This window comes from Pyxicephalus adspersus, chromosome 4 (genome assembly GCF_032062135.1).
Source record: "Pyxicephalus adspersus chromosome 4, UCB_Pads_2.0, whole genome shotgun sequence".
Classification (NCBI taxonomy): Eukaryota; Metazoa; Chordata; class Amphibia; order Anura; family Pyxicephalidae; genus Pyxicephalus; species Pyxicephalus adspersus.
The window spans coordinates 78,846,890-78,860,114 of record NC_092861.1 but is presented as its reverse complement, the minus strand read 5'-3'; the positions used below and the strand labels follow the sequence as shown (position 1 = coordinate 78,860,114).

General features: G+C 35.3%; 1 protein-coding gene across 1 annotated transcript in view; it reads right to left on the bottom strand.

Annotated features, from left to right (window-relative positions):
• Nucleotides 1-4,009: 4,009 nt before the first annotated feature.
• QRSL1 (glutaminyl-tRNA amidotransferase subunit QRSL1) overlaps nt 4,010-13,225 on the bottom strand; it is a 19,691-nt gene continuing 10,475 nt past the window's right edge. Inside the window, exons 6-11 of the mRNA XM_072408714.1 lie at nt 11,385-11,560; nt 9,331-9,443; nt 8,296-8,488; nt 6,970-7,087; nt 5,130-5,335; nt 4,010-4,332 (exon numbers count right to left, since the gene is read on the bottom strand). Coding sequence (XP_072264815.1) covers nt 4,121-4,332; nt 5,130-5,335; nt 6,970-7,087; nt 8,296-8,488; nt 9,331-9,443; nt 11,385-11,560 — 1,018 coding nt within the window. The 3' untranslated portion in view covers nt 4,010-4,120. The remainder of the gene's footprint in view (nt 4,333-5,129; nt 5,336-6,969; nt 7,088-8,295; nt 8,489-9,330; nt 9,444-11,384; nt 11,561-13,225) is intronic.

The following is a 13,225-nucleotide window of genomic DNA, read 5'->3' as shown; positions in this document are numbered from 1 at the left end:
CAAATATTTAATTGTACAATCGGACAACTATTTTCAGGTATATCAGAGACTGGATACACGGCCCTGTCAGTTATGCTAATTTTTCATTAGAGCAACAATTGTTCCCAGAGAATCATCTCCTTTAAATCCTACATATGCATAGAGAACTATTCCTCCCAGAGGTTGTTCAAAATCCTTTAATATATTCATGCTGGTATATCTGGCACAAAATAAGACACAAATTCTCCCTAAACAGCCATTGGTGATTATTCCTTCCATTATGGCGAAATGGGGATTTCCCTTGGATACTCAGGGAACCTCAGGGGCGGGACCAAGGCGATCTGCGAGCAATGAAATTTAAATCTACAGTTAAAAATGTATCGCCCACAGATTGGTCTAATCCACTGGACAAGCTATAGACAACACTTATCCCAGCTAAAAAAGCCATCACTCAAACATACAATATCTACAGAATAGTTTTAGACTATAAAAACAGAAATACTGGCCTGTGCTGATGGTCTAAACACTTCCCGGAAATTACCCCGAGTGACGTATTAACATATTTTGGTAGAGCTTGGAAGGCACTATCTTCATAAATGTACAGGGAAATTACTTTGAAACTACATCATTACGCATATTTTTCACCTATGCGTTCATACCAGATGGGGCTCAGCTCCTCCTCGCAATGTCTAAAATGTGGTGACTTGGAGGCAGATCTCTACCATATGCTGTGGGATTGACCCAAAATACACTATTTTTGGAGGCGAGTGGCATGGTACATCCTTCAAAATTTGGTAAACTATTTTTTATTAACTCCCAAATGGGCAATTTTTGGTGAAATGTCGTCCCATGGTGCAAAGGTGGCCAAAGGCTGCAGGAAACATTTGATAATAATCTCTCTGGTAGCAAAAAAACTGACACTGTTTTTTGAAACATTATTGTTTGTTTTTGCGATGGAATAAGTTGAAGCCTCCTTGGAGAAGGAGGCAAAGGTTGAGGGTTTTTTTGGAGTCCGGGAATCATACATACAGTTAGGTCCATAAATATTTAGACAGTCAACTTTTTCTAATTTTGGTTCTGTACATTACCACATTTAACTTTAAATGAAACAACTCAGATGCAGTTGATCTGCAGACTTTCAGTGCGTGCGGCTGTCGCTAGGGGAGCAGCGGGAATTTCAAATTATTTTGTATTGCATTTAATACAAAGTAACTGTATTGAATGCAATACACTGGATTTATATGTCTAAAAGCGGTACATTGTCTTTCATGAAAATTTATTTTACAGTATAATATAATAGTATGAGTATAATAAAGTTTGAAACACAAAATCATGTCAAAGTCTATTATTAAACTTATTTTTTTTAAATGTATTATTTTGACATGATTTTGTGGTTCAAACTTTATTATACTCATACGAATATATTATACTGTAAAATAAATGTTCATGAAAGACAATGTACCACTTTTAGATATATAAATCCAGACCGCCCAGAAGGTTAAATTGAACATAACTTCACCACAGGGCTTGGTATTGGAGCAAGAGAGCTGGGTACTAGAGTTAGAATCCTGGCCATGGTAAAGACAGCAACAGCCATTGATGCATGCAAATTGTAAACAGTATGGGTATTAGTATTCTGGGCCTGACTTACTGCTTGTTACTGCTTGCTTAGTTTTTTGTTATGAAAATATTAGAGGATATTTGTCTTAACAATATTATGTGTACTTCCATATAAAATCTTTTGAAATGCCTAATTTTCTGGCTTTAACGGTCAATAAGTGACTGACTATATGCCTGCAACATATAACGCCAAGAATTCCCAATTTTTAAACTGTGCCAGTGACTTAGAAAACACTGGATACACTTAAATGTTTCATGAAATTACTCTCTAAAATATATCTATTGTCTGAATATAAATATTTTAAAAAAAAATTAGTTATACATATTGCAAGATTTGAAAAGGTATAAATGTATCCTCAAAAAATGAGTAAATTCAAGTAAAGCTCAAATGAAATTGTACACTGTGACAAGAATAACAGTTGGCAACAGTAATAATGATCATGATGAAATTGTCTGACTAGAGAGTGGGAAAAGGGCTGACTGTATGTATGCCTGCCATGCATTACATATTTGTCAAAATTCTACCAACTATTTATCCAACCAGCACAGTAAAAGCATTTTCACAAAAGATTGATGTATATATTATATAGTATATTGTGTGCCATTGCAATAATAATATCACACAGGCAGGGGTCATTCATAATAGCTCTTTCAAACAAGCAGAGGATCTATGTCTGTTCATTAGCAGACCGCCCTCTCTAAAGCTGCGTACACACGTGCAATTTTTGTAGTTGGAAAGGATCTTTCACGATCCTTTCCAACGACAAAGGACTACACGATGCATGTACAGCACCATTCTGCTCTATGGAGAGGGGAGGGGGAGAACGACGGAGGGGCACCCTGCTGCGCGCTCTCCCCCTTCCCTTGCATTGGGATCGCTCATCGTTCATCGTTCGTGAATCCGCCAGGACGGATCCAGGGACGATGAACGACGCCGACTGAACACACGCCAGATTCTCGCCCGATATCTGGCCGATGCCGATTATCGGGCGAGAAAAATTTGACGTGTGTACGCAGCTTAAGTCTTTATAAACAATATTGCTGCTACTGTAGCACTGGCTCACCATCTCAGTCTCCCCCTATCTAACTCTAGGCTCAGTCCTTTTGTGGATCGATTCCATCTTAGCCTAATGGAGTACCGTGTTTGAAGATACTCTTTCCCTGCTTGAACAGGTTTACCACAATTCATTCTGTCACTACCTATATATGTTTATATAGAATCAGATAAGACAAAGGAGAAGTACATATTGCATGGCATCCTGAAAGAATACTGCTGACCACATCCTCTTTACAGATCAAAAAACTACTGAATGAAAAACTTTTTTCATTCTGTTAACAGGCAGAGTTTTACTACAGAAAGATTAGTAATATAAACCAGCCAGCACTATGTATGCACAAAAAAATTGCTATCCCTTTATGCTTGTGCATTGTATGTTTGACATTGAAAATGTATTTTTGATTTGCAGAAACACACAATTACAACAACAGATGCATATATTGTGGGAAACCCACAAACAATATGACACCCAAAATCTTTGTCTGCCCTTGTCCCTGTAAATTGGCTGTTCAGTTTGTATATTATATATAACAACCAATATTTTAATAAGATTACAGCCAAACTAATAAAAAAACGTGGAAAAAAGCTTTAGGTTTTTTTTTAGCTCTGAACAGGATGGTTAACCAACTTTCTAACAGTTAGTTAAATTTATACTTGTGGATATTCAAAAAAGCATTCACTGTTGATAGGACATTTGTGGAACACTACTCACAAAATCAAGAAATGGTACAATTTTGTACCATCATAATTAAAATTATTTTTCATGTTACTAGGTAATGTATAATATACATAATCCTTAGTTGTTTTTTTTACAAAAGAATCAATGCCTATTAATTCTTATAATAAAATAGATGATAATGTGATTACTAAGAATAGTCCATGTACTACATGAATGCAATTCCAATAGCACAGAATTGTTCATTTTCATGTTTCATTCCTGCAAGAGATACCCTAATAAAAGTCAGGAGAATGAACGGAGGTATGTAAAATGTTAGAAGCGGAAAAATTAAACATACTCTATTTCCCTGTTATAGTTATCATTAGTGATAGCAGCGGCCCCAGCAGATGTAGAGCTCTCAATTTAGCGAATCTCTGTTGAAATCCCACACATGCTTTTTCCAATCGTCAATATAGTGTGGGGCTTACCATGTAGTGACTAGAAGAGCTGGAATGAGTAAGAAGAAGAAGCTGTAGGTTCTTAGGCACTCAGAAATTACTTATTAGACACAATACTTTGACATATTAAGGCTGTAACTATAGTTTCCTGGTAGATGAATGTGTGATGCTGCAGAAAACAGCCATGTGATAATGCAAGATAGGTGAATGGGACAAAAACAGGTACAATACAAAAACTTACTGGTTTCCCTTTTTATTTACATTAAAAATACATATAAATATTTCAATAGAAAGCATGAGCAGTGTTTTGATTTATAGTAACATAGCTAAATTCAACAATTTTATGTCCTACAATAAAGAAGCTATATTACTTTTTCTTTGACAAATGTCCCTATTTTCTAAATGTTTATAGAAGTCTAATGGACAGAAGTTCATCTGCTTTTCAAACCACTTAGCAACACTGAGGAGCTGCTGTTCACGGAAGGCTTGTCCTATGAATTGAAGGCCCAGTGGTAGTCCTCTACTTGAAAGGCCTGCTGGTACTGTTATAGCGGGAACACCTTGAGGAAGGAAAATAAACGAAAATATTAAGTATAAAACTTGGGTCCAGTATAGATTATGCCAGCAGTGTTCCATGCATAGAGCAGTGTGTGCCTCAGTCTTTGTTGATACCATGAGGAACCCCCCTTTTTCTATTACAGCTCCCATGTGCTGAGAGACGTTGCCTTTAGCTGCTTTATTTTCTGCTATTCTGTGATATTAGAGGTGATGGCCCTAAGGCAGAGGTTACACCTTCTAGTGAATGGAAAGAAATACTTGCTATACTTCCAGAAATCTAGTCTTGGAAATTCAGATTACCTATGAACTACAAAAAATTTTGCATGTAAATTAAGAAGATGAGGAGGTCTCTTTTTAAGTAATTAACAATCTTCACCAAAAATGCAGTACAGTATATTGGATGAGTGAATGTTGTTACCCTAACATTGATAAAAACCATGCTTGGGTGGTAAATTAACCATGGGTACAGACCGATTTCTGGCCTCCTCTTCCTTTATCCAACACTCCTTCCTCATCTTCACAACAGTCCACAAGCCAATGAAAAACAATACCAGTGGACATTGGATTTTGTAGTAAGAACCCAGATTTTGGCAAAGAGTACAGCATAACAGGAGCAAATTTTGCAAAATTATCTACTAATCATAATGTAGCAAATATTGCTTTCTGCAGATGACAGTGGGGTAGTGCCCTGTCATGAACTGAGTGTTGACTGTGCATATCTATTGTAAAATAAATGCCCCAAGATTGTTTGGAAACAGAGTTTAAATGTCTTTCTAAGGTACTTCTCGAAATAGCTCACCAGCCATGTTAGCACATTGTGTGAAGACATCCTCCTGTGCACTGCGTGTTCTATTATCTTCCTGGATGAAGTCTTCATAAGGAGCTGCGTCCCCTAATGTAGTTGGAGTAAGTAAAACATCCACACCGGACTTAAAAACCTTTACAAAGTCATCTGCTATTAATCGTCGCACTTTCTGTGCCTTCAGAAAATACTTTTCATAGTTTCTATAACAAAAAAAAAAACGGGCAAGTTTAAGAATGAGTATAATTGGCATCCAAACTTACACACTTTCACATAACCACCACCCAAATTAAAAAACAAAAAAACTTTCTGTACAGAAAAAGTTTTGGTAGTCTCCATGCTTCAAACACCTAAATATATGTAATAGATTTTAAACAATCATGTGCCAGCCATTTTCCCAAGCTGTAGGATAGGCACAGATATGACACCTTGCAATGACTCCCAATGATCATGTGGAACAGCACACACTCATCTACGAGTGCTAGAGGGAACAACAACTAAATCAGTCTAAATGTTATAATAATTAATATGCAATTTTGGCCTTGTAAAAACAAACCAATGTAAGTGTACAGTTTGACATTTCCTATTAATATTACAAAATGCTGATAAAATATTTTTTGACAATGGTAGCTTCATATATAGGAGACTTGCTATGCTGTATTTGTTCCCACAGGAAATAGATCTGATTACCTAACACCCACACTAATTCTTCTATCACTGTTCTAGGAAGTAAGATCTTTGATGAACATCATTAGAGAATAGAAAGTTCAGTGGCTTCTTAGCAATACACAAACAGGTTACCATCAAGTAAGTCAAGGTATGGTATGTTGTTGTAATTGTGGTTTTATTTTTGCCTACTTTTGCCAACAGAGTGGATTTCCGTCATTATTACTCTGAAAAATGTCTATGTTTAGGGACACATTTAAATACATGTATGCAAATATTGTAGTTCATACTTGTTTTTGAATAATTTGATGTTGTAATGTGATACATAGAATATTTGTCCTATACTATGTCATGGACAAATATCAAAGCTGGGCGGAAAATGTTCTTTTGTGAGTACAGAGGAATTTTCATGGTCGCGTATAGCTTACTGGCTGCTTACAGTCATGAGGAAAAAGAAAGTACATCCTTTTAATTTTAAGATTTTGAGTATCAGTACTGGTAAAAAAAAAGTAAATACAATAGGTAAAAACAACCTTAAATGAACAACACCACATGGCATATTACACCAGGCCATTAGTTATTTAGTCCAAATGCAGAAGAACTGTGTGAAATTAAATGCTTCTAATCAAAAGCATTTGATTAACTGATCATCAAGTGTGACCACCCCTGTAAAAGCAAACATTTTGGGACTTCTGGAGTATTCAGCAGTGTGTTAACACAATGCCAAGGAGGAAAGACATTAGCAATGATCTTAGAGAAGCAATTGTTACTGCCCACCAATCTAGGAAGTGTTAAAAGGCTTTTATCAAACAATCTTAAGTCCTTCCTTCTACAATGAGGATTTTTACAAGGGGAAAACATTCAAGACAGTTGCCTATCTTCCCAGCAAATTGTCCAACGTTTGGCTTCTAACTGCACTACACTAAATAAAAACCTTCATATTTGATCCCTTAGTCCCATCTGCTAGTGTGGATAGGGAAATGACAAGATTCACTGTGACACACAACGAATAGTACATTTGCAAAGCAGGATAGTACAGAATCTTCTAAGAGTCTGATTGCAGCAAAATAGAAGAAAATGATTTCCTTATGCATGGTCAGAATTTGAATACTTAGGTTCAGACCTGTTTTGTTGGCATTACATCAAGTTTGCAGTATAATTATTAACCTACTGTTTGAGAAGGAAGAAATTCCCAGACAATATTCTCCCTCTCACAACATCATTAAAACCTTCCCGTCTGGTAGCAGAATACATAGCTTCAGTTGAGTCTTCTACATTAGCGCGATGCCCTGTAAGCAAGCAAAATATTCAGTCTATGCAAAAGTCTAATACATAAAATTCATTGCTATAAATATATATGAATATTTAAACCATTTTTTATTCCTTTACTTATACTCCTCTTTTGTTAAAAGACTGATATACATTATCAATCAACTGTAGTACTCACAGAATTGTAACCTTTTGTTACTGAAAACAACTTTTTTTAATTTCAAATTATGTCTATCGAAAATCTAAAACTGGACACAAAATTCAGTATGGCTTCCTTACCAAGGAGTCCTGTAAACTTTTTATACTTTCCCCCAAACAATTATTTGCTGTTGATCAGAGGTAAGACCTTCCAATTCAGGAAAGGCATATGATCTATGCCCTAATTAAGGTAGCATCTGCAATGTAATCAATTTCCTTACAAAATATATACCTTACCAAAAGATGATTGCTTTTGTTAAGACAAAAGAAGAGTTAGATTTTAGTATACTAAAAGTATACTCCCGCCACATATGAATATGTTGCCTCTAAAGAAATGAAACTGCTGAGTTGCCAAACTTTTTAACCAGCCCACTGGCTGCTCCTGGGACTAAGCGTTTATTATAATACTTAGTATTATACTATATTAAGAATGAAATGGCGTACTGTCACTGACCAACAGACAGACAGAAATAGGCTTATATTGGTACAGACCTGCTCCCAAACCACCTCTAGGTAATGGGAGCGCTCCCCGGCATTTACACCAACAGCTTGTAAGGATGTGTTATTTAAAACTGCACTTCCATTGGCTAGTGGTTGTTAGCGAGTGCTCTCTGCAGCATGTCGACTGAATATAGAATGGGTATTCCCAAACAAGGGTCAATAAGTATGTTAATCATCCCATATTTGTTAACAGATTAGAGTTAGATTCATTGTTTTTTATTCATCCTAACATTAAATATATTAAAAATGTCTTGTAGTGTATGACTAGAAAGTCATTACATACCAATGTTTGTATTCTGCTGTTAAACACACTTTTGTAGTCAAAAACCAATAGGTGGTGTTGGAATATGGTGAGTAATGCACAGTTCTAATGAACATTGGCCATAACATTCACCAAATCTCAGCATTAAAAATAATAAAGTTTAAATATAATTTCTATAATTATCAGCAATATAGAGTCAGAAATATAAATTACAAAGAAAAAGGCAAGAAAATGCAATACAAATTGACTGTAAATCTAGCATTATACCATATTCCAGTCCATCAAATCGAGCCATATTTGATGCCACTTCAGCTGTGCATAGGACATGATAGCAAACAATAGAGTAGCGAGTATGAGGCAGTGAAACCTCAACCACCTTGGCTCCAGCATCTTCTAGCAAATCTGCAGTTCTTGACCAAAGAGACAATGTTTCTGTAGATAAACCTGGGGCATGGTATTCCTTTGGAGGTAAATCAGAAAAATTTAAGTCACTTGTAAATGACCAGTTACTGCTAACAAAAAAGTAGCTGTTTTATATTCAAGCAAATCAACATCCACACAATTAATGTTATGTTCATACAGTTTGTACCTCAGCACTCCGTAGTTTACCATAATACACAAACTAAAATAGCAGAGGCTGCTTAACATAAAGAACAAGGGAAAACTATTATAGCAATTTTATAAAAGTTGGAAATTAAACGAAAACTGCTCTACTGTCAACACCATGTGCCATAGACAGTACGTGTGAATAATATTTTGATGTCAGACTGTTCCTCAATCCTTAATAACAGAATTCCAACAAAACAGTGTAAGATAGGTCTGAGGAAAAGCACAAAGCAAATAACGATCTTCCATGCTTACTGAAAACCTGCTCAGACTATGAACATTTAAATATAGATATTACAAACAAACACTCATATCACTTCAAAATCAACCCTCATCCAACTTTGGATAACTGTGGAGAAATGATTTTCAAATATCAAAGCACAGACATTGAAATGTTAGCTTTTTTCCCACACTACAGCCCTCTACTGTAAACAATCAGCAGGTTTTTCTAAGCTATTAGAAAATGACTAAAACCTTACATTATAGTCTTTGTTTCGAGTATCTTAAAGAATTAAAACTTTATGGTAAAAGCAGCTAGTGGTGCTACAAAAATGAATTGAAGGATCCTGGGAAAAGTAGATGTGGTGATCTGGTAACGGTTTTACTTTATACCTGTAAACCTGTTTTATGTTTCGTACTGCAACCTGTCCTAACTTACTTTAATCTTAATAATTATTGGTAAATACTGAATATTACCTTCGGAATCCCTACACAAAGATTTGTCACATCTATGTCATCTGGAAGCGTAAATGTTTGAAAGGGATCTTGAATTGTTGTTGAGTCTAGTGGATCATGCCCAGCAAGCACACCTAGAAAACAAAAAGGTTTGCTGAAGAACCAATACATCTAAACATCCAACATAACTATTTAATGACGACCCTGCTTTGGTGATTGCACTTTACAGGAAATGTGAACTGAGGCACAGGGTCTAATAACCTGACCAGTGTTTGCAGAGCAAGGCTGTGGACAGCTCCCAGGTTGTAGACCTCATACACACCCCTGCTGATGGTAGCTAAAGGCAAAAGTCAAAAAGGGGAACCAAACCCATACACAGAGACAGATCAAAAGGTTAGTAAAGGCAGTGAACATATAAGGTCAGGAACAAGCCGAAGTCAGGATCAGAAGGACACCAAAGAGGGGCTCACAGGAGCTGCAGCCTTAACTAGGCAACCTATAGCATATTGCACAGGCACAGGATAAAGCACTGGTTCTAGTAAAACAAAAAGTTTGATAGGCAGGACCGAGAGTGGCTGCTTCTGAAGTATATTAGCTAGAAGTTGAAATCTGCCAATGCCCATGTTTTACATGTGCCCATTTTACCTGAAGCCAGGTAAGAGAGGTACATGTGGATAACATCAGCAATACTGCTGATCTGTGACAGTCCTACTGTTTTTGAGGTCAATAAAGCTTCAACAGTCCATTACATACCCAAAAAATCTTAACACTTTTTCGCTTTGATTTCTTCTATTCTCTCACCACTAAATGTTGCAAACGGTTGGCCAGAGCACATATCCACATGAAATTTTACTTTAATATCAATCAATAATGGAAAAAAATCTAAAAAAAAAACACATTTCTGGTAGACAAACTAAGGAGGTTACAAACCAGGCACAGAAACCTATTTTGAGAAAGGTCAATTCCTTAAAGTATATAACCACAACTGACAGTTATCATATTCTATCAAGACACATACACACCAGTGTACATACACTTAACCATAAAGGAAACTCATTGACATTTATAGTCTCAAAGTCTAAGGGGGAAGGGTGTTTTTATGTTCCTGAAAGGGAATTTGCTCATTTTTGTGTTTTTCACTCCACAAAAATTCATTTATTACCACATTATTTTATTTTCTGCAGCAGATCAAAATATTTTACAATTATGATGAATCAGCTATTGCTATGCAGTGCAGAAGGCTGTTCCCTAAACATGGGTCTCAAATTAAAAACTACTATAACTACTGTAACTCAGGGAATCTGATAACATTTTAAGGAAATGCAGCTCCTCCTGACTGGTGCTGATAACATAAATAATTTGAGTTTTTTTTACTTATTTTTAAGATGTTTTACTATTTTCACTTTTTCAGGTTTAGTTTGGAGCATTGTTCAGGTTAACTGATTCAATAATGGATACCCACTGCAGCACCACGTAATACTAAAATGCATTGTCTGGAGATCTTTCTCCCCTTTTTAAACAGAAATAATCTGGTATTTTTACCAATGTGAACTAGTGAAAAGTCAAACTTAACTGATTGTTAAGGGTTTACTAAAACCATTTTCACTGTTTTATTATCCCAGATTTTTTAAATTTCCGACAGAGATCTCATCTGTCTGCTGTTATCTTATGTAAAGACAGCTTAGTAAAAGTGCAAAAAAACGAAACTCAGTTATCTCGTTGGGCACTGTGGAGAAATTAATCTCTAAAGTTCACAACATAGGCATGGAGATCTCAGCTATTTTTGAAAATACAAAATCTAAGCTTTTATAGAGGGTCTAAACTCCAACTTTAAAATCTTGGTAGAGATGTTTGTAAACTTTTAGGGAAAAAAGGTCTTCACAGTCTAATCAGTTTGAGAGGACAGGGTCCATTCATTTTAAATTTTTACTGTTTGGTGCAAGTTTGTAAAATACTTTAATGCCCCTAGTCTGCACACATGTGCAATTTGCATAATGGTTTATTACTCATCACTGGATGTATGATTATATTATAAATGAGTATACTACCAAATATAAAATTATAATGTAAATTACCAAGTACTGTTGCTACATCATCCACACATCTGGCTAAAATTCCAGGAACATCCATGGAGTTTACCAAGGGAATAAGGCCATGACGAGAAACAAGCCCATATGTGGGTTTAAGGCCCACTACTCCACAGTGAGAAGCTGGGTTTCGGGTGGACCCGCCAGTATCTGATCCAAGAGCCCTGTACAAAGGAATTTAAAAAGAAAAAGGGTTAGTGTAGGCAAAACTTTCCGTTCAATTAAAATCAACAGTGACATACAGTTATGTAAAAAAAAAAAAAAAAAAGGAAATAAACCCCATGGGAATTGTTGAACTTTTCAACCTCCTTGAAAAGGCAAAAATTACACCTTCATCAAATAGTGCAAACAAAAGTTACATAAATTATCAAAATCACAAGTAAATATGACAGATAATTATTTTGCAACCTTAATAAAAATATATGTAATTGTGTGCTGTAAAAAAAGTAAGTATACCCTGGACCTCGGCTGGTACTGCACCCTTTAGCAGAAATTACTTCTTTCACTATAAATCAACACTGTAGGGACAATAGAAAGATATTTCAGACTAGTGACTAGTATGCAGTGTATTTTTTAATACAACACATGTAACAGACAGGAAATGTGCATGAGCTTAGCTATTCGTGATAGCTAATTGTTAACAGTTAGAGCTGAGCTTAATGAAAAAAAGTAAGGGTAATGTAACTTTATTACCTTGTACAGTTTTATGGTAGAAACCCTCAAGTATTGTTAAAATAGACAAAAAAAAAAGCTTCACAGTAGGTACTGGAAGTATAAAAAAGTAGAACACTGCTGCAAGGTAAGATCACTTACTCTGCAAACTGTTTAAAAAGATGTATCAATACATATATTCCCAGAACATAAACTCTTTTTTCAAATAAAACATTATGTTCACATTACTGGCATTACTTTCTTCAAAGATGTAATCATCCACCATTTTTTAGATAAAAATTATGCTACACAATATGATTTGCGTGTCCAGTGATATTTAAAAATGACAAATAGGAAACAGAAAAAAACGGTAATAACTCCAGAAAAAAACATGACAAATTCAAAGTTTGAAAATAGCATTCCTGGCTCCCATATTACTATGTTTGGTATTCAAACTAACGTCTGCATACAGCAACATGAGAAAGGCTACGTAGCACATCCCTGGTGATGTAATACTGTTGCAAGGAATATATTAAATATAAATAAAGATGTGTTTATGGTTGTCAATTACTGCACCCTAATCCTTCTATAATTCTTTGTGGAAATCTGTATTTGTTTTTGCAACCAAGCGCTAAAATATCTATGCAAAAACAGGCAAACATTTTTTCCACAAACAAAAACAAATGTCTTAAAAAAGATGGGCTTCACTTGTCTGGACTTCTATATTTACATATGGAGACCAGAATGCAAAATATGCACCAGGTATAGAACAAACAGGCTATTGGTCTGTCTGAAATCTTAGAGATGATTCCGTGCTCTAGAAAGAACTACAAGGCACATGGGAGTGCATAGCTACTATACCTTGTTATTGTCCTACCTTGCTATCTGTAACACATATTTTATTTTTAAAAAAAATATTATCTTTCTTTATTTTAAATTAAAAAATCAATTAAAAAACACATAATAAAATAAAATCATTGCAAAAGTAATAAGAAGGGGTTTTGTACCAAAACCAAACTGTTGCTCGCTCTAATTTAAATAAAGTTTTGTCTAAAAATATATATTTTTTAGTTCATATATTATTTTTTTTAATGAACTGGAAAAGATCAGAACTTCTAGAGGGGTTGTAGTATATGATGCGGCTTCATTGGGTACAAATTACCACAATTTTAACTTGA